This window comes from Athene cunicularia (genome assembly GCF_003259725.1).
Source record: "Athene cunicularia isolate RWA chromosome 1 unlocalized genomic scaffold, athCun1 chr1_part2, whole genome shotgun sequence".
Taxonomy (NCBI): Eukaryota; Metazoa; Chordata; class Aves; order Strigiformes; family Strigidae; genus Athene; species Athene cunicularia.
In genome coordinates this window covers 60,847,712-60,870,351 of record NW_020799092.1, presented here as the reverse complement: position 1 = coordinate 60,870,351, position 22,640 = coordinate 60,847,712, and the positions used below count along the sequence as shown (strand labels likewise).

The following is a 22,640-nucleotide window of genomic DNA, read 5'->3' as shown; positions in this document are numbered from 1 at the left end:
CAGATACATACAGTCCTGCCAACCATAATGCCTGAATTTATCATCTCAAACCTCAGAAATAAACTTGCATGGTTGGTATTTTTAAACAGCGAAGAAAAGCTGCACCATACGGCAGTCAAATTAAACATGATTGTGCTGTCCCTTGACAGAACTCTCAAACTAATCATGAGATTTCACCTTCCTTTTCCTATTAGCTTTATGGTAATTAGACATGATTTTGCTGCTGGTTCAGTATGCAGTATGTCAGTGTAACCAGTGATGCAAAACAGATTCATCTTTTAAATAAGAACAATCAGAGAGCAGACAACTGCTCTATACAGTACTTTCCCACCATGTCTCACTTTCAGGCAGAAACTCATGCTTTAACCTACCTTGGTGCACAAATACCGCCTAACTGTTCACAGTTACCACAACAATTTCATCATCATGCCAAAGATTCCAATAATTTATAGCAATAGTAACCCCCCTCCATAATCTTTCATCACACATATATACATATATATCTCATAATCTTCAAGCATGCACACACATAAAATCTTTGTTTGATAGGAAATCTGCAAATCTGGACCAAATACTACTACTGTACAACATTATAATGTCTAGCATTTAGCTAGTATGCTTGTTGTGCCCACATCTGATTGCATACACAAATTTTCTGCTTTCACACTGCATTCATTTAGCTTAATTGCAGGCATTGGCTTTTTTTGAGAAAAGAAACAGACTGAATAAAGAATTATTGCCATTAAGTCTTACATGATGTACACTGCAAGTAAATTTTGTTCTCTGTACACAAGAGAAAATATAACCATCATTGCCAGTCAGTGTGGTTTCTATGGGTGGCACTTTCAGCTAAGATATGATGACAACTCAACTAATGCCCAAAATATCAATTTGAACTTAAAATATATCTTCTTGCTCTGCACACCCTTTTCCTCCAGGCAGTCTAGGTCACAGTCTAGTGATTCTGTGAGTGAAAGTCATACAGCAATCTCCTCACATCAGCCCTCCCATCAACATCCCTTCAGAATACACAAAATAGTGATTTTTTTTTTTTTTTTTACCAGGACTTAATAAAGATTTTATTGTTTCTCTTTCCACACTGCAGATATGTCACTGCATCTTTGTCAGCTGGAGACAACCACAAATGGCTCCTAACATGTCAATAAAAGAGAAATCAGAGAGGGAAAAAAAAATCTTGTGTTGGTCTTTGAAGGACAGTCTGTGCATCTTTGATATCATTACACTGTACCCTGAAGAAAACCAGAAAGCCTGTCAGAAAGAGTAAAACTAGAATTTAGGCTCCCTAAACAGCTAAAGGGTGGGCTGCTTCAATTTTCTAAAAAGACAGTGAATTCGTGTCCTGGAGTCTGATTGAAAAAGTGGTGGAAATTTGTGGCAGTGAACAGAATTAAGTCAAAGCAGAATTCATAATAGAACTGGACCATGGCACTGCTGATCAGATTCAGGAGGTGGTGGAGTTCAGATGGGGAATTCCTAGGGCAGGGATGTCCACTTCATCCCACTTGAATCATCTAACATGGGTCTGCAGAACTACCTGTAAAGGCAGCTTCCCCTCATCACTGCAGAGAATTATTTCCTTAGGAGGAAATAAACCCCTTTCAATGCCAGTTGGGCCGTCCATGTTCAGGAGAGTTTGATTCACACAGGAACAACTGCAGAAATCGGTTCATAAAGTGTTTTGGAGATTGCAGAGCCATCTCACAGGACTGTAGAGGAGCTCATCCTGGTATACTAATAAAATGATATCTAAAATGACATTTGATATGTTGACAAGCAGCAATCACAAGGGAGAAAGACAACCCGAAGTTTAAACATAATGTTAGTGCAAGAATTCTGCAAAAATCAATTGCCAGTTAATTTAGATGGGAAAAGAGAAGGAGCCAAACACCCTGACCACTGTTCAGACAGAATTTGAAAATTATGAAAGGGATTTACTGAAATTCCATAGTGGCAGGTCTTGGATTTAACACTTAGAAGATACTTTAAAATTCTGTTTTCCTGCTTGGAGACTTTTTTTGGTTAAACTATCTACAGTCCTCCCACGACCAGAATTTCTATGTAGATCACAGTAGTCCAGAAAATTATGTACAGACTTAGCACTACGGAATTAAAAAAAAAAAAATTTTAAGATATTAATCATGCTCTGCTTACCAACTGTGTATACTCTACATCATCTCCCAGTAAGCCTGTGTCATTCAATGTATACTTAGCTTTCTTCAGTACAGCATCCACTGGGCCTTTTTCTACCTGATGTTTGATAGCCTTGAACAACTTATAAAGCGGTTCCCCAGCATTGTCCTATTTAAAGGAAAGGAAAGGAAATAAAGCAAAACCAAAAGATCGACTCAATGCAGCATGTTCAAGTATTATTGATAAAAAAACCCCACAGGAACAGACTTAACTCTTACCTTGAGGTACTGATATAAACAAATAGACATCCAGTTAGACAACATTCTCTCAACAACCGTTTCAGATCTGAAAAAAAAAACCAACCCTGAGTATGGTAAGGGTACTTAATGACAAAGTTTTAAAGAAAAACATTGCTTGCTTGAAATATAATATTTCTACATGTCTAACTGCATGCACTCTCCTAATGCAATGATTTCCCTGTAGAGTCTTGAGAGAATGTACTTGCTTTAGGATAAGTGCTTTGCATTGCTCATCATTCCTGGGTACCTTCAGCTCACTACTGAAAAGCACACATTCTTTATGCAAAATCTTAAATTGGGTCTATGCTGCAAGAGCTAAAAAATTAACCCAGTTGTGCAGTTACTGGGAAATAATCTACAGATTACAAAGCTGCAACATACACAGAGGAAGGTGTTTTGCAATTTATTTGGGATAACAACGGGGTTAAAGACACTAAAGCAAGCCCTCACTGAATGCACAATGCAAGCTGATTATGTGTGCTTGTTATGGAGATGATGTGTGGTATAAACTCTAGATCATTTGGAATAAAATTAGATTAAAAATTAGATGTTCACTATTGTATTTCAAAGTCAGGTAGATGTTTCGGTAATCTTGATGCACATTCTACACTACACTATTTGAATACGGAAATCTGTTGCCAGCAGTCCTGCCTGTGGCTTCCACAGCTATTCCTGGTGAGCTTGTCTTTCTAATATGCTTGGGCCAGGCTATTTCTGACTTTCATAGATAGTTGGCATTTTAATACAGTCGCATTGCAAAAGAAATACATTTACAGAAAACCAGAGAACTACAGAAAACATGACAATCATTCAAACCTTCTTAGCATCAGCTTTGGGTTTTTGGCCACAACATACTGCTCCATCAATTCTAAGAACAGTGTCCTCATGATGTCAGTATAGTATTCTAGTTTTCCATGTAAAGCAACTGTCAGTAAAGATGCAAAATACACTTTAGCTCGAGCAGAGAATTCCCTTTGGTTTTCCAGCGTGTGAATAAACTGAAACAGAAAACAATGTAAAATCAAGTCAGATGACAGTTTTCTGAAGAACATCAACACTTGTCTGCACTAAGACCAGCAATATTATTTTAATATTAATCTCTGAAGCACAGAATGGAAAAGTTTTCAGAAGTTTGAAAAAAATACTGATAAGAAATTGTTGCCAATAATTTGGTTTTAGATACACACAGTGTACTGGACTAACCCGAGGAATGCTTATACACTTTAACTGAAGCCTTATCTAAAAAGGATGCTTTAATTAAATGTAAAAAGGTGTTCTGTGACAATTTTCTAAAAGAGAAAATCAACTCCTCTCTCCTCCAAATTCCCAGTCCTTTCACATCAAATTATGAAGACACTAATCTAAGTACACCTGGGAATGTGCTCTCATTTGCCATAAACTGTAATGCTACCATTAACTAGCTCAGCACTGGAACCTCATTTAAAAAAGGAGAAAAAGTTAGAAGCCTAAATCTATATTTAGGTGTTTGACAATCAGCCTCAGTTTTTGCGAGTGAGCAATTAGAAGTCTCTTCAGAGCTGCTGTGAGCACTCATCAGTCTTGATGCCACTTGAGGAGCCTCTGCCTCTCTGGGACAGAGATCCAGCAGATGGCTGCCTGCAGGTGACTTCTGTGATGAACCAGGATAGAATCAGCACTCTCTGATCATGTTTCTTGAAAGGCTAAACCAAAATTGTAACAACAGTTTTTATGCTGGTTTGGGTAATATCTGTTTTCCTACACCCACTGCAATGTTGACTAACTCCATACTACGTGATCTGGCACAGAAATACGATCTGGCCTCTCCGCCCACCAGGAAGCTCTCGCTGGGATGCCACATTATCTGCAGCAGTTACTGTGGAACTAGAACCAAAATCACTTATTTTTAATATTTTTGGTTCAGTTGTGCTTGCAAACCTACTGTTTTGCACACACAGGTATGCCTAGCTAAGGAGACAAGGTGAATCTACTTCCGTACTCACATTAATAAGAAATGATTTGCTATTAAGGAGGTTGGAGAACTGGTTCAAAGCCTGCTCCACAGTCTGTCGCCTGGCCTCAGGAATATCCAGCTTCCCTGTAATCATCACATCTTTTTCTCCATCTTTGGAGGGCAAGAAGAAGACTCTGTCTGTGTAGGTTTTGTAGTCCAGTACTGGGATTCCAGCTTCATTGATATCATTTGTCTGATCCTCCATCTCTATCATTAGATCTGGAATATGCAATACAGTTTAAAGGTTCATTTAAAAAAAGTCTGCAGCTTTTTTAGGCAACAATCTCTTTAGGTGCCTTGTAATAGAGACAAAGCAACTCAACACCAAAAACTCTATTTCATTTAATGTTTTCTCTTGCTATTTTTACCAATTACCCTGTTAACTATGACTGCAGATAATCCTACAGTGACATGAGGATAACTGTCTTTAGCACAGATGGTTTCCTTCTTGCTACCTATCCAAAAAAGGGCCTTAATGGACATCTGGGTGAGTTCATATATATGAATGTAGGATTGTAGCACAGAGCCAAAAAAATGACACCACAATATTGTTTTCTTAATTTTTTTGGTTTCTTTTTTTAAAATGCACATTCTATTCCCTTTGAGTCTATATTGTAATAGAAGTTCTTTTAAAAAACACATAGTAGTCAAGGAAAGAAAACTTTAAAGCATAAAGCATGCTAATTTAATTGAAAAGAAGGGGATATCAGGAGTCAAGAAGGTTAAATCATTGAAATTGATGGAAACATTTCTGTGGGACTCAAAAGCTCTGAAGTACTTAAAAGGGACAACAGTTAGGGAATCATCCTTTGGAGCAGCTATTCTACCTGAAGGCTTTCCAATTACCCAGTATTGCTGATTGATAGAATACCATGTTAATTAATATAGTGACCTACTGTCTCAGCAGTGTCATTGCTCTTATTCATTCATTTACCTCTCTGTTTTATAGCATTCAGCAAAGCTGAGGGAGAAAGCATCTTGTGGCTTCCAGCTTTGTTGTATTTGTACTTCCTCCCTGATGTCCCTTTCCTCTGCTATCTTTGGTTCCATGTATTTTAGACTGTCTGCACTTCATGCTATTGACATTAGAGTTTCACAGTGTGGATCCAGAATGCATTCTGACTTCAGTGTTTCATTTTACTGTCAGCCAAGGTGGATGCAGTTTAGGAACTGGATTACTCCTTGGATGTGCATTCTACTTCCCCAGTTTGTGCTTGGCGGAACCTTCAACCCATCATGCAGAAGGAGTCTGTAGCACTCTACTAGGAGTGTCAGCAAGAGAAAGGCACCTTTCTCCTTTCAGTATGAGTCTGAAGTTGCATGGGAGAAGTGGTAAGAGGGAGAGTTGTTACACTTGATCGATCCTCTCACAGTTCAAAATGCGGTTTGAAATGAAGACCATTTATGAATAGCTCTTGATTCAAACATTTGCTTCTGATTTGTGTCCAGAACCTGGAAGAAGTCAGTTTTCCAGCAAAAGCAAGCTGGTACCAGAAAAGAACATGCTGTCCCAGAAATGCCAGAAAAACAAGACTGGGAGAGGCTTCCAGCATGGCTGAAATCTTTTGAGATAGCCTGAGCTTCTTAAATTAGTTTCAAACTCCAACCTGAAATTGTCATTTAATTCAATCCTGATTTTTAGCCACTACCAATATGAAATAATCTACTTCTCTTCAGAAATAAAACATGTTTGCTTTTTTTTTTAGTAGAGATTATTTCAACGTGACCCAACAGCAAGTATAATTCAGAAAATGCGGTGACATTTCATGGTAATCATTTAGGCCAGTATTTGCAATGTTTGCACTCAGATGCCTAATTTAAGCACTGCAATGAGTATTTCAACATGTAGAAATGCTGAGTCTTCACACCTCCTGCTGCCTTCCCTGGGATGATGTCTCTACATTTACACAGAACAATTAGCTAGCTTCTCAAATCAAGCTTAAGGTTTTCCCACGATAAACAGAGCAAAATGCTATTTCTCTCCTGTGAGCTTGCCAAATTATCCCTTTGTATGCTGATTGCTGCAAATAAATTTTGCAGTTCTGATAACAGTTTTTAATGTGCATACTTGGCACATACAGCCATTGTCCCAAATACTAAGTGCATGGTTAGTCACTAGAAAATATTCTTACTTCTATACCAATGGCCACTCACATTAATGACTGTATGTAGCCCCAATCTCAACTAGTTTCTATTTCACAGTTGCTAACTTTATGCTTCCTTCAGACTAAAACTATCCATTTCCTTTAATACCCTCAGCTCCCTATTTTAATTTATTTATGGCTTTCATATATAATAACCAAATATAGAGTTTTAGCAAGCTAGCACCATTGCTCCAGCTCATCTTCTGATTGCTGAAGAGGACCCACAGAAGGGCAAATATCTGTCATACCTGTGAACTCCTTTTTGCACCGGTCTCTGACACTCTCCTCCAGGCCTTCAAGTTGTGATTTAATTTTTTCATACTCTCGTTCTGCTTGTTGGCTCTTGCGTCTTTACAGAATAGAGGTAAGATTTGTAAGAAGTTAAAAACTGCAGAAGTAAATACTTTGCAACAGGTCTGAGTGGGAAGCCAAAGGACTGGAGGACATTTTCTGAGTCTGATTACTTTTTAAACACTGGCAGTAGAAAGAGAATGGAGGAGGAGAAGAACAACAGTGGACCAAGTCTTTATTCCTTGTAAATCAACCTGGCACAATCATGGGCCTGCTGCTTCACAGCACACTTGGTCCAGCAATTTAAAATCCAATAAGCAGTAGCTACAAATGCGTTCAGTCACATATTACATACAGAAACTCATTTTGTATGTACAGAACAAAGACTGCTTGCAACATGTCCTGCACTGGCTCTGAGCCACCCAGGAGTGTGTCTAGGACTGAACTGAGAAGGTTGAAGGAGGTCCATAAGATCATCAGTGCTGTATACCACATATTTCAGCACTGCTTCAGCTATATTGATATGCACCATAAAAGTAAAATCCACCTCCTCCTGAGGGACAATATGAGGCCCTCGTTACTAACCTTAAAACTCGGCTACGTAGGTCTTAAGTGAAATAAAGACATTGTTCTGACCCTTTGTGAAGCATGAATTTCACCATTAATCATGAAATTTGTGTGTAGGTAACACTTATCTCAGCTGGAAAGGCCAAAATGACCCTTTAGCCAAATCCCTCCAGCTCAGACCTACAGTGCTGACTGAGGCAGCATAAACGCTGATGGATATGTATACAGAATAAGTTATCTCCTTCACAAGAGGCACTTTAGCTGCCATTTCAAGAATATATGCGTGCAACTCAGTCTGCAATTGTACACTTGGCAAACCTGGGACCAACTGTGCTTATGTATAAAGGATGGACTGGGCTGACTGACACCAAGGAATTTGGTGTGTGTGAGAGGAATAAATTGGTGCTTATATACATTTATATCTGTAACTGCCTTTCTTAACTGCAGTTCATAAAAAAGATTAAGATAATTTCTGTAGACTGAGCTGAAAACAATCAGGTAGTACCTTGAAAGCTTTAGGACAGCAAAACCACCTAATTAAAGGAACTTACCTGTAACATATGATAGAAGTGACGATGATGGCTATCATAGGAATAAGTACCAGTGGCAAGATAAGATTCAGTGGGATGTCACTCACACGTGTATCATATTCCACCCTTCCAAGGATCCATTCCCGGAGTCCAAATTTCACCTAATTAGATAAGCACAGACGTTTGTCTCAAAAAAGTGCTAATGGACAGTGGTTCACTTCTCAGTTGCATTCTAAAGTCTTCGTAATTCTTACTAAGTGAATTACTAGCTCAAACTGACAAACAAAGGAAACATTTCTGAATATTTAATACTGAATTTAGGTCACTAGCACTTTACTACATGAAGTAATTTTATTTTGCTTAGCAGTGGAAGAAAAAACCCCAGCCTGTCTAGCTACAATTTTACATTCTTATGTAATGAAGATAGAAGGCATTTGGAAGCTTGGGACTGCTCTTTACATGTGACATCTTCTGGACAGCAGGCAGAAGCTGGAGGAAGAAAGAACTGCAAGGAGTTTCTTCATGGTACCACAACAACTTGAAGAACAAATTACTTTAGTTAAGAAGCACTGTATCCACGTCACACATGATATTAAATTCTATTGAAATGGTAACCTACAATGAATTCAGGAAGGTTATTGATGGTATCTCTCTTCTGCCGTTTCTTTGGTTGAGGCTGTACTTCTGGTGGCTCACAATATAAGTCCGTTTCAGTTAGTGTTTTTATGTTGCAAGGCTCATCACCCACGAAAGCCTGGGCCTCATCTATTGTCATGGCTTTGTTCAGGTTGCTGCCCTAGACAGAAAATACAAGGCTAAGTCATCATCACAAAGTCTTGAGAGACAAGAAGTCCTGAGTTGCAACTTTCCATTTGGATCATTTTCATCAGCAGATGTAATTTGCACTGCAGTGTACAGAAAAGCAGAGTGGTTGGGAATTATGCGATTTCTCTCCTTTCCTTCCTAGTGCAAGAAGAGATGTCCCCTCCAGCCCTTGGGAGCTCTATTGCAGAGGGTGTTAACAAATGCCAGGCTCAGTAGGAGGCTGAATAATAGCTAAAATAATAGCAAATATCTCTCAGAAGGAGAGTGGGGAGGAAAAGGGAGCTGTCAGTGTTCTAGCAGAGGTAAGAGACTCTACCAAGCATTTTGGGTATGGTACCAAACAACAGACGTTAAAGGTTTGAGAAAGGAAGGAAAAATTCCATATACACTTCGAGACAAAATGAGCAACGACCATCTCTTGACAAGTTTACCTTTGCATTAATAAGTTTGTTGACTTGTTTTTTGATGCCATCTGTGAAGTTTTCAAAGGTTGGGTCTGCAACATAGGCAAAGGAGTGGCTCTCATTTTTTACAACCAAATGATAATGATCCATTAGAATAACAGTGGTAATGTTATAGTTTTCTGGGTCTTCCAGTATTGGTGGGGAAGAAAAAACCACTGTGGTCTCATTGAGTCTTGTAACAAGCTTTCCAACAAACTGTAAGAAACAAGACAAAAAAAGAATGCACATTTTAGAGTTTGACATGTTCCTGTACATAACTGTCGATAACTTTAGCCTGTAGAAATAAATCCACTGGATTTATATCCTCTCCATACAGCAGAAATAACATAGCATGAGGTATTTTCTGAAAAGAAAATTGAACAAATTTGTTGATGAGAATAAACTTTTACTTCATTATGTTCTAGCAGCTGCTTGAAGAAAAACTTAGGCTACAGATCAGTTTCCATTCCCTTCAAATTCTGTGGCTCTGGACCACACTGGGCTGATATCATTAAACTGCTCTAAGATTAAGAGGTTTACATGGCAGCTTTAATCCAGATCATCTTCTACACCATTAAGTGTCTCAGGTGGATCCTTTTCTACTGACACTGTAAATAAAACACCTTGTTGAAATTCAATACAATTACTAAGTGAAATTTCGGAATAAAATCTACCAGCTGTCAATCAAGGTAACAACTCAGTTACCCTCCATCCCCAATTAGATAAATGTTTTTATCCTAGAAACTCCTTCAGTCATTCAGTAACATCAACTACAGCCAACAACAGTAATAGGAAACCTAATTTCTTTTATAACCACCTCAGTTGCTCACTTTGATAGCTTCTCCTCCACCTTTCTGATATTGCCATAAGTGGTATTAGAAAAGTTTCTAGTCTTAATAAAGAATGTGCGCTGTACATAATGCTGACTTAAGCTAACATGCTGAGAAGATGCTGAGCATACATAAGAAGGAGGGTAAGAAATGTTGAGAAACACTGTCAAGAATGCTAATAGACTTTAAGATCATCCTGGGAGTTAAGGTTATCAAGATAACTACATCTTGCAGTTTATGGCCTAAGAAATGTAGGCACTTTTCCTCTTAAAATTCTTTAAGGATAGAGTTCTGATGGACCCAAATCCAGCTGGTTTTGGCATACTCTGAAAGCTGAATCATGCATGTAATACAAAAGATGCACATTAACAGCTCTATATGGATCACAACTGAAGAGCCAGCCTTAGAAAAAATCGTACAATGTTCTTACCGGAAGATCACTTTTAAGTCCTCAATCATCACATTAAATTGTGATCTTCATTAGAAGAGTGGGAAACTGAGACTATCTGCAATGCCAGTTCTTAACAAGAGATGCAAGAAAGGTTTGTGTTTTTATTAAATGGCATTTTTCACAACTTTTTGTGAACATGCTATAGGTGGAATACGCATGAAGAAAGAAAGAAAAGAAAAGAAGGCTCAGTTCATTGAGGTGTGAGAAAATAAAAGGCATTGACTTTGGAAAAGCTGAGTACTCAGCATTGTCTGGATTTGGGTCCTGTTTCAGGCAAACCTCTAAAGCTTGCAGGGGGAGAAGGAGAAAGATAAAGATAAAATAAACACTTTCAAATTATGAAATACATCCACCTTACCACTTGAAGACTAATTCTTCTATCCTTATTCATAGTGAATGAAAATAATTTTAAAGCAGAAGATTGCAAGGTACAAGTGAATGTAAGTCAGGATGGTAGAAGCAGGCTCTTCTTCCATGGAAACCCTGAACAGACTCAGAAATCTGTTCGAACCTTATTCCACTCCAAGCCCTGTGAATTCCAGTGGGCAGACAAATGAATTTTTTGAACAGATGATATGTTATGCATCCAGTGTGATGTCTTTGTGGGGAAAGAATGAAAATTACCCTTTTGAGATTCGTTTTCCCTGCTTCTGGACGCTCTGCATATACCACCAACGAGAAACTCTGGATGAGCTCAAAACCGGTTCCAGTTACTGTAATATTTCTCCCTCCACTGAAAGGCAGAATTAAAAAAGAAGTCAAGTCAGTGGTAAACTACCACAGCTATAGACTGCTTTATCCTGCACTGTTACTACTACTACTTCCACTGAAAACAGCTATATAATGCCTATATGACAATTAGATATCCTACACAAGGGACTTCTGTGGAAGCTATTGATGACCACAGCATTTAAAGCAGCAATGACAACTTCAAACTTGTTTTAAAACAGTAGAATAATAAAAGTACAAATTGCTTTGTCAGTATTTGTGGCTTTTCTTTGATGCCTATCTTTGCGTGCTTTGCTTCTCCACTGTTTTTGTTAAAATCACTTCACCTACCACACACAGAGAGACAAAAGTGAGAGTATTTTCCACAGGTCTGTAAGGACCTAGTTTCTCTATTCCTTTTCATTTGCAACACATTGTTTAAAAAATAATGCATTCACATAAGAACAACACATGCAAGTTGCCAGTGGGAATTAAAGTCATCAAAGTGACGTGTATTTAGAGGGATAGCAATCCTCAAAGCAATCCATTAAAGTAAGCTTTAGTTTATATAGAGGAAAAAAGAAATCTTTTAAATCTTGTGGGGTAAATCACTATTGATCTACTAAAAAAACCCTCCAGGCCCCAGAACCACCTAAACCAAAAATCAAAAGCAAGTATTAAAACCAAATCCTATTTTACGTAAGTGACTACACAATAGTCAGAGTCAGGTACCAATTTCTCCTAGAGAAGTCACAGCCAATTTTATTTTTAATGTCCTATTTGTAAGGTCATGATCTTCCACTTCTTTTTACTAAAAGGAAGCGGAAACATCATGATCTCTCTCTGCCAACTGTACCCCACTAAGCAAAAGATCAGAATATTAGGGAACAGCTGAGACCACTGTGAATCAAGCTCACAAGATTCTCCCTGTATCAGTTACAGAATGACTTGCAAAACCAGAGGTATGTTACAAGGACTTTTATACAGATGGTTTGCCATAGTGATACAAATATAAGAGTGGCATACATTCCTTTGGTTTCACAATTGGTACTAGGTGAGCTTGTTTCCAGAAGGAACAGCTATCAGATGGGGTGTCAATGAGTACCACCACAGAAGAGAGCATAACTTTTAGAAGCATTATTGAACTCTGATTCATATTTCCTAAAAGGATACTTTTTTTCTCATGGGACAGAGAGATGACAAGCCATAACTTTCCTTTATTTCCAGCATACTTATTAAAAGCTGCATAGAAGAACTGTTAGAAACCTTTTCATTAGAAACCTTTTATATAGGTTATCCTTATAGGATAAGGATTTGTAAGTAATACAAAGATCATGTTGTCTGACATCATGCTGAAATGCTTCAAATCTCTTTCTCTGAGACATCTTCATTTAGAAGCAGCTCATTACCTCTTCTGGTTTCAGGATTTACCTTTGAAGGGGGATTAAAGTTTGAAAGCAAACAGAATACTTTCAAACATCAGCTGCAGTTAAGAAATATCACAAACTCTATGTATAAATGTGTACATTGCTAGGGTACAGGAATTTTTATTTCAGACAGTTCTATATGTTTATTGCAAATTACACATATTTTAACCCAATTGTAAATTATGACAAACATTTAATTACCTGCTGAAGCTATTTACTGGCAGGAACTTGGTGACAGTAGGATTCTCACTGTATGAAAATAGCTGTGGTACATTAATTGCTGTGCCCCCATAGTCCATTGTGACCGTAACAGCTTCAACCTTGCTATTAGGTCCTGTAATGCAAACGATCTCATCTCCAAATTCAGTGCTAAATTTGAGAAGAAGAGGAAACATCTTTAGTTACTAACATTATGGTGATTTGTATTCTTTACTGCAGTACACTGGAAGCAACAAACCAGCTCTATTTTTGCTAGGCACTTGAGTAGTTACAAGAGGAGATAACACTTTAGTCAGAACACTTCGGGACTTTAAAATAGTTGTAGGATGTGAAAAGGAATAGTGTAGAAGCACAAGAACAATGCAATGTCAGCACACTTTGTGTAATTTCTTTTTGAGGGGGGAAAGAAGAGCAGCAATTAATAAAAGGAAAAAGAAGTGAGAGGAACAAGCCAAGGGGCACTAGAACATTAAGATTTTATATGGAACCACTGAAGAGATGCTGAGTGAAAGCATGGGTGGGTTTGGAGCAGCCAGTCAATCAGAGAAAGGCAAAAAATCTGTGTTTATCTCAGTTCTCCCACTCTGGTTGTTTTCACAGCTGCTTCTTCCAGCTGGAATCTCCAAGTGAGTTTCTGTCTGAATGTTACATGCAGAGCTCCATTACATGGGATGAGTCACAAAGAGATAGACAATGGTTTTGTTTAATTTCTAAAGGCCAGAAAAGGTTGGTGCTTTGTTAGGATACAGCTCTGTATTGTTAGTTACTCAGGGTACGTACACATTGCAAGGCTGGCTACCGACTGAAACTTGAACGTCCTTCTTGGAACCAGTGGCCAGGTTTGTACCAGTGATGGTAAGTGTGGTTCCACCTGCTTGGGGACCACTTTCAGGTCTTATTCGAGAAGGATGAGGTTCCTGCAAAGAGGAGATGGTCAAACTAATGAAGAAAGTTAGAATAAAATTTACACCAGTACTAACTGGTATAACAGCTAACATAAGTTTAATAAAATAATAAAAATAATAAAATCAGAATAACAGAAAATTCTTCTAAAAACCACCCAAAACTTTCATTATTCATGCTGAAGAAAAAAGTAACATGATGCGAATGTACTTCTATTTTTTCCATACTATATTTTACGAGGCTCTATATGAATTTCAACTCCCTATTTACTGAATGCAGAGTTAGCTGCCATTAAGTTTGTGAGAGCTTCCTGTTGGATTTCCTGTTTTCACACTTATTTTAAGATTTCTTTCTTTCTTAAGGCTGAGTCCACCTTCACTCTTCCTTATCCTTTCCTACATTCAGTGTCAGCTACAGGAGAGACTGAGCAAGATTTTCAAACCTGGTATTGAACAGAAAGAATATTAAGATTCTCTTTATCTTGCAAGGCTCTTAATTGTGGTAAAATTGTTATTCTATTCTTGAGCAATGAACCTGCAAAGAAAGAAAATCAGAAAACGCAAAACTTTTCTTTATGCATCCAGAACCTTGGAGCAGATTTTTAAAAACCAATTGAGACAAGAAGACATGCTTCAAAGTGTTATGCAATTTGCTGGCTATTTAAATTTCCCAAGTAAGTTCCCTCTTTTTGTTCTCAATTCAGTCTTCATTTCTGTGATTGTATTCCAGGAGCTATGACAAATACTGTAAACAGTGAGCACTTTTCATGAACAGTGTGATTTAATTACTTCATCACTAAGTAGTCCCTGCTTTGAGTTGAGAAAAGCATCCTTATTCAGGACAACACTGAAGCTGCTGAACCAAGAGGGTGATCGAAGCCGTGCAAGCTGTGTGAAACGGGTTACCAGCCAGCTCCAGGAGAGTGCTGCCTGCCAACCCCATGGCCGGGCCCTGCCTGCAGACGTGCTGCAGCCCTCGCGCTGGGGCAGCAGCTGTTGTGCATGCAGGCAGCAAGGTGGTCCCACACAGCCCTCCCATGTGCTGCACACACAGATAGGGTGCCAGGTCCAAGCACGTGGCAGGGGCATTGCTATCAGGGACCCTGCATTTGCTAAATCCTACCAGATCAACAGCTTAGGGAGTCTGTGAAATAGTAATGTCTTTTCTGATGTATAACTATGCTTCTTTATCCATATTCTGATGTATAACTATGCTTCTTTATCCATATTTTCAAGCACAAGATTTCCTTAAATGAGTAAAAGAAGCAATGAGTTTATTTCCCAATCTCATGAATATTTGTAACTCACATCTGCTCTTCTCCACTTGCACAATCTTGCTAAAACGGTTGACTGATAATAAAGTCCAGGCTTGGGGTATTCTGTATGAAGCATACGCAAATAAAGGAACAGCAAAGAAGTTTGAAAACTTCCCTTGCTGATGAGGCTTTCCCTGATCACCATCATACCACACTGATCTCCCACTCTACCGTGGAAAAGCCCTGCTCAGAAACAGAGCAACAAGCCCACACCTTACACTAGTCATGCAGCAAAAACTTTCCCTTGTGTTGTTTTGCTCAGGGTCAGATTGCCATTGCTGACACTGCTGTGTCAGCTCACAGCTACAAAACCAAGGGCCCGGGAATAGCAGGGCGGAGGAGGACTGATGTACCAGTTTGATTCAAAGCTTGGTGAGACATTGACAAGTTTTCAACAAGCAGCAGGAATCCATAAGAATGCATCCAATGGACCTCGTGGTTACTTTACAAATTTGTTTTATTGAAGCACAGATACAGAAATGTGGAGAACTCAGATTTGGTGTGCTTGTTCTATACTTTCATGTCTGAGCAACTTCTCCCCGAAGGAATGCATCATGGTTCAGCACACTTCACAAATCCACAATGACAACTATAATTTGCTCTCAAGTCATTGAGCTTTAGGAATATGCTTTAACACTAATTGGGTGTCAATTGCTTTTCTTCCCTGAGAGAAATCTGTTTGTAAACGCTTCATTCCTCAAGATGTACATTGCTGCAGCATATGACTGCTCTCACATGCTAACCTTTGATTTTGTTTAAATTTAATACATCACTCGGGTTACAAGATTTTATGTAGGGAAGTGACTCAAAGTAATTCTGAAGTACTTTTTAAGCAAAAAGGAGCCTTGATTCAATATAAGAGTTGCCTAAACCTTGCCCACTTAGATCTATACAGCCCTCTCTGGGCATGCTCTTGTTTTGATTTAATTGCTTGCTAATTTAAACTAAATTGAAATGTCATGTGAGGGTAAATAAAAAGTTTGAGGGGGTCAGTTTTAAAAATCACACTTCAAGTTTAAATTAACACAAGTCTAGACATGTGCTTGTGTTTTGTAACACAATTCCGTTGCTGAAAAAATTACCAGCAAAATTGTATATAAAATACAGAGTAAACAAATTGCTTCTAAAAATGTATGAAATACTGTAAGCATAGCCTTAGCACATGGACAGAAAACCATACCTTTTATCGACTTCAAATTAAATTTCAATTGCTATAGATTGTTAAGCATGTTGGGCCACTGCATCATCCACAGTAAAAATCCACAGCAAAACCCCACAGCAATGATTAGCTGCATAACATGCCTTGGATAGATTTCAGAAGAGAGTATAACCCCCAAACCACTAAGGAATCAGACAAATCTGTTATCCCTGAACCTCAGAAAAACTGTTTAAAACTCATAGCCTTTTCCCTAAATACTAACTCCACTGAAAGCCTAGACTCTAAGACAGACTTAGGAAGGAAATGAACAAGAAACCACTTAAAGCCAAGCCTTTAAGCAGAAACTTAGGAAGGAAAGGAACAAGAAAAGGTTTCTGAAGCATCACACACCACTGTTCTCTTGTAACCTCATAATAAAAAATGAAAGAAAGCTTGCTAAGAATTTCTGCTAGACAGCTGTATTCCTTTCTACCTGCAAAAATGTGAAATAATTGCCCTGTTAAAGCTTTGCTGAGTTATCTGATGGGTAGCTTTGTCAAGGTGTCAGCTGGCTCTTGCTAACAACCAGTAAATATCGAGTGAGCTACAAACCTGAAGCAGAACCATCCACACCATTCTGTGTGGGACCTTTTAGTGGTAGTGTACATTTGCCTATGAACAGGAATATACAGGTAGCCAAATAGCAAAGTTATTACTGAATAACACAACAGCAATGGGGAAGTGAAACAAGTATCTTTTCCATTTTCCCTAGAAATTGTTTTTTCTTGCATGCAGCTACACTGGACAGGAGAACATGCTGCCCACACCTGACCCCATCCATGGCACAACCACACCCCGAAGTCAGCACATTTCAGCTTCACTTCAGGCTGAATGGAAACCCAAGGTCAGGAATGACTCTGGGAGCAGTCAAAGAGGAGGTGGAATAGTTATAGTTTAACCCTTATTTTCTCTTTAATTGCTGGTCTTGCAGCAGTTCCTCAAAATGCTATTTTAAAATAGCTTAATTCAAAGTATTCATATTTAACGTATTTAAAGTAATTTTGCAAATACCAAGAGCTCTCCAGAGACCAAATAATGTGGAAGCCTCAGAAAGATGATCTAATAAGGAGAAACTGAACCATGCTCTGTGGGCAGTGGAGTTCTTCAGCGTGACTGCTAAGGCAAAGCTGAATCACATAGTAACAGTTTGTTACTGTAAACTTGTCAGGAAAATTATTTGATTAATTTTAACTTGCTATCTTCTGTTTCACATTTTCTCCCTTTCCCTTTCTCTTAAGACCTGGCAGAAAAAGTAAGTAGTTAAAATAAATTATCAAGAATTTTAACAATTTTAATAACCATTTTATTACAAAACCAATGTGATATGAGCAAGTTTTAGTACTGTTCTAAAATATTCATGGATGGCTTGAAGAGCAAAGCTACACCGGCTCACCTGGAGACTTAAGAGTACCAATAAAGAAAAAAAAAATTGGTTCATCCAAATGTTCAACCAGAAAGCATTTTTCAAAAATGCAATTAGGTAGATAGGATCAGCGGGAGAACAGTATTTTGCTGAATGCCAAAATAATTTGAGAAAGCACCTTCAGTGGTGGTACCAGCCTTCATAAGAATTTTGTTACCTAAGAAGAAGGTATCCCCTTCCCACAACTGACATGGCACTCACCAGTGAGACAGAGAGGTTCAGACCCTTGGAAGCTGCCAGGTCTAGTCTTATCTTACACAGATTAGCAAAGCTGCATCTAACCCACAGCTCTGTGTTTCTTACCATAGCCCCGCATGAGATTCCTTCTCCTTGCAGAAGAAAACAAGGGGAAAAGGGTAAATCCTTCACTACAAACCTTGTTTGAGAGATAATAAAAATGCCGCTTTTACGAAGAGCCAACGCCTTTTAATTTGGACTCAATCCTGGCAATACTGAATGTTCAACCATTACAAAGAGCACTGATAAACCTAGGACCTCAAGTGCTGCAAGATCAGTGGTGTCACCTTTTCAAATTCCCCTCAATGTTTTTTTCTCTCCTTGTTTCTGCCCTTTTCCCATTTCAGCCTCTGAATCAGAAGTATAACTGCTATCATAATAAATACAATACCCCACTTTCACTTTCAGTCCTCTGCACCTCAGGATCTTTGTTTGCTCAGCCACAAGGTTACCAGGGGAAGTCACTATAACATCACAGCACAGTGTGCCATTATAACATCACACCACAGTGCTCGGTGCAATTATGATGTTAAGCAGAACACTTGATTATGTGTCATATATAGAATTTGTAGCAGTCATATTAATTCTTCTGGAAGATGTCAGCCCCTTTGAGGACTTGGCAATACTTAATTTCACATGGACACAGTAAAATTTAAACAACCCTACAAACACTAATTTAACCCTTGTTTTATAATTCCTTAGAGTGTAGAAAACAATAATTCATATATATTTCAGTCTTTTTCTTATTTTGCTTGAAATGGAGGAATGTTCTTTCAGGTTTCAGTGCTCTATACCTCTCTTTTTGTCACTGGGCAAATATTGCTCATGTCTTCCAGGTAGTTTAATGTTTGAGCATAAATATTTTCTGCAATAACAGGTTACCTTGTTATGTAGTCTTTTTGATAGTCTAGACCAAAAAAGCCTGTTCCAATGTCTGTCAGTTGTTCAACGGCCTGTTTCTTGCAAAGTCTGGTAAGCCATCTCCCAGCAGAGGGACCTCCCATCACCAGAACTCCCCACCTTATGTTCTCAAGCCCATGCCCTTTGTTTGTAGGAAGTGGATTTGCAGTTTTGGTATAAAATACATGCACATCCACAGCTATATTATTTAGAGTAGAATAGAATAGTTCAGTTGGAAGTGACCTGCAATGATCATCTAGTCCAACTTGTCAAGAAGGTGTAGCTTGCTCCTTACCACATGGTTTATCCTGAAAAAATAATTTGATCTCGATGGGATTTCTTGCTTGTAGGTCCAAGCAGATTGTAGCTTGTCAGTCATGGGGAATCTGAGCATTTTACATATCTTACATACAAACCTTCCTTAAATCCTACTTTAGGTGTAATAATGTTGAGCCAGAGGTCTCAAAGCCCACCTGCAACCCAACTCTCCCATGTTGTACCAGACTGCTGAGTTATTACTACTGAACTGTTAAGCAGTTTTCCCAGAGCTTTCATAACCATTAGGCAGCTTTGCTGGAAGGATAATAATGATATGAATGAATAGGTTACCTGTTCTGTTTTATGACTGTGGCTGGTGCACATCCCACTGATACAGTTTACCTGAAAGCAGTTGTTATCTGCTCCAATTTGAAGTAGTGAGACAATGACAGTTTCTAAGTCCTTGTACATTCCTTATGGTATGTAACATTCAAATACTGCTATGTTTGATAGCAAATTCATTTATTTTCTTTGTAATAGCAATGAATTCCCTCACGTGGCATCTGCATTTCTGTGTGCCACTGCCCTGTCTTTGCATCAGGGACTAACCTGAGCTTCACAAACTGTATTTTTTGGGTTTGCCTCACAGTAATGTCATAGTCTTGCAAGAGTCTGTCTTCTGAGGTGCTCTGTGCTTCATCAGCATAGAGGTACCAGAAAAAAATGAAAACAAATACTGGCAAACCAGCTTGCACTGGCCCAAATATGTACATAACTTAATACTCAGGCCATTTTCCAGTGTCCTGTTTTCTCCATAGCAGCCAGAAGTCTTTCCTTTGTTTGCTCTGTTTGTATCCATTGCCTTCTACTTACAAATCTGTTTACAGAAATGCTGATATATTTTTCATTGTAGTTTCATGCTTTCTGCATGCTAGAGGGTAAATTATCTCCATGTCTGTTCCACTTATAATCACATTTAGACATGAACTTACTTATTAGCAATGTACATGACTGCTGCTCTTACACAGCTACTGCAGACCCTCTGAGCATTTACATTTCAGCTCTTACATTTTTCATCCCATTTATTAATCTAGAATGAACTTTTTCATCCTTAATATTTTATGACTTGCAGTTAGTCTTTCTGCACAGTTAGGAAGGTGATCTCTTATTTCTTCAGGTTTCTGATCACAATTTTATTAAAAGCTACCTTTTACAGGCTGAAAATGTTTTCAGAGAGCTCCCAGCATTTTAGATCTCTGTGGTCTGTTGGTGTCAAATGAAAGCACAGCTTTTACCTGGCTAACAGTGGGGTTACTCCTTTTCTTTCCTTTTTTTATTCATCTTCTTTGCAATTTTCCCATTAAAGATATGCAGGTGCAAAAGAGAGCCATCCCCTAACCTCTTTTTCACTGACATGACTTGCATTTGGGATCTGATCTGCCAGGCTGATTCATGTTCAATCAATTTGTTTGCTTTGCAGCTTTCCTGGTTTACACTGTCATATCCAGCCAATTCACTTCTGGTTCCTTGCAAAGTATTAAAGAACAAGAGGGGTGCACTCCTGTGGAGCATCACCTAGGTTCTGAATGTCTTCTTTTTTAATTTCTCTACTTTTCCACTCATCTGTTACCAAGCACATCCCAAACTTTTTATATTCTGGGCATGACTCTGTAAATAGGGATAATATCTACTATAATATTTGTCTGTGGTAAGGCAGCTTCTAGCCCAAGAACTACACAACTGAGATAAAAGTGGTTACCCTTCATCCTTCACTAATGCAGAAAATCAAAGAGAGAAACAACCAGCCACCAAGGAGGCTACTGGTGGATCACAAGAGGGTCCAGAAATTTAGGAACAGTTGGAAGGCAACAGAGGAGGGGGGCCTAACCAAGATGTAAAGAAACCTTGGCATGAAGTCTAAGCTTCGGAGAGGGATACTGGAGAAAATGCAACCGTGCCAGACCACAAGCAGGGAGACAACTAGGGAGGTAAAAGAGGATGGTGGCAGAGTATATCCTTGTGATGCCATGAGAGAATGCCAGCTGCAGCACAAGGGGAAGCCAGCAACAGATGGATGTGTTCAAATGGACATGATGGGCAGCAAATAGCAAAGCCACCTAAGATCCTTTCTGCCAGCTCCTGTAAGCAGTGACCTCCAGTTGGGGGTTTGCCTTTGATACAAGTGCACATCTTCCCAAACAGAAATGAGCTCTTGTGCTGCCACACAAACAGAGCACAGGGATATTGTGTAAAGGACCTAATGACAGTTCACACACACAGATAAGATTTTCACAAACTTACAGAGCACATTATTGCTCTGTATTTATCTCATTCATCCTTTCCTCCACAAGTAACTTTTCCCTTTCCTCATCCTGGTCCCAGCTGCAGTAAGTTCTGGCTCTTGAAACAGGTCTGTAAAACAACTAATTTGTTACCAGAATTAACTTCCCCTCACTCAACGTCAAATTATTCTGCAAATCCTTGCATATAACACATGCAAAAATTAAAGACATTAATAAAAGCATAGCCCATGAAGTGCTGTAGACACTGGCCACCTTCTTGGAGGTCAAAATGTCATTTCAGGGACTATAAGGGTAACCGCAGAAGCTAAATTAAGCTTCTGAATGGGGCATGCAAGTCATTAGGAACTGCTCTTTCCCCCTCCACTTCCCTCTTTTCTCAGACTCAAGGGAGCCTGCTTCTTGTTTCTTCAGACAAGCCACCCACTCACAGGATATTCAACCAGAGAATTTCCATTGCGCACTCTTGGCAGCCTGATGTTCACCGCAGTGGCTGACTTGACCCACAAACTTGCCTCATCATCACACCATCCACAAGACAAGCTTCAGTTCCTGGGTTATTTCTGCAACAGCAGAGAAGTGAGCTGAGTCCTGCCTTTCTGGGACTGCTTTGTCCAACCTCAGACCATGTGAGCTGATCAAACACTTCCAGCTGCTCCAGGTGGAGTGCATTTGCCTGCAATGTACATTGTGTGCTGTCTGCTGTGGATGAGATGCTTATGCAAAGGGTTGGTATTGTAAACAATTTTTTGGACTGTAGGCAGCATCCTTTTATCGTGAGGCAGACACCACATGATTTACTGAAAAGACCCCAGAGCCTTGCTGACAGGTTTGATGGAGAAATGGAAGCACGCATAACTGAAAAGTCTGTGTTATCATACAGTCAGCCGCAGCTTTCAAGCAGAACCACAAGCACTGAATGGTGGGACATGTATTTAAGTGCACAGCTCAGATGATAGAGAATTGAGTCTAATAATATCCACATGAGGAAGGGCCAACTTTGCAAAAACTCTCTGATACCCAGGAGATCTGGCCCCTGTGCAGGCTGGCAGATAAACAAGATGTGCTCCAGGACTCAGGAATAAAATAAGATCCTCTGAAAGCAATTCCAGACTGCTGTGGATGTATGGTTTACCAGCATCAATTGTAATGGCAAAAAGGAAGTAATAAGTGCCCACAAAACCCCACCTAAACTCCCCAATGACAGTGTAAAATGCATGTGTTGAGG

The 22,640-nt window shown here is 39.0% G+C and overlaps 1 protein-coding gene across 4 annotated transcripts in view; it reads right to left on the bottom strand.

Annotated features, from left to right (window-relative positions):
- The window catches only part of PLXNB2 (plexin B2), a 252,716-nt gene that overhangs the window by 19,578 nt on the left and 210,498 nt on the right, over positions 1-22,640 (bottom strand). For all 4 annotated transcript variants that reach the window (XM_026867768.1, XM_026867770.1, XM_026867771.1 and 1 more), the window contains 11 exons: positions 13,659-13,795; positions 12,861-13,028; positions 11,149-11,257; positions 9,232-9,459; positions 8,595-8,771; positions 7,997-8,136; positions 6,836-6,936; positions 4,433-4,662; positions 3,267-3,448; positions 2,430-2,496; positions 2,173-2,319 (listed from right to left, as the gene is read on the bottom strand). In XM_026867768.1, the coding sequence (XP_026723569.1) occupies positions 2,173-2,319; positions 2,430-2,496; positions 3,267-3,448; positions 4,433-4,662; positions 6,836-6,936; positions 7,997-8,136; positions 8,595-8,771; positions 9,232-9,459; positions 11,149-11,257; positions 12,861-13,028; positions 13,659-13,795 (1,686 nt within the window). The remainder of the gene's footprint in view (positions 1-2,172; positions 2,320-2,429; positions 2,497-3,266; positions 3,449-4,432; positions 4,663-6,835; positions 6,937-7,996; positions 8,137-8,594; positions 8,772-9,231; positions 9,460-11,148; positions 11,258-12,860; positions 13,029-13,658; positions 13,796-22,640) is intronic.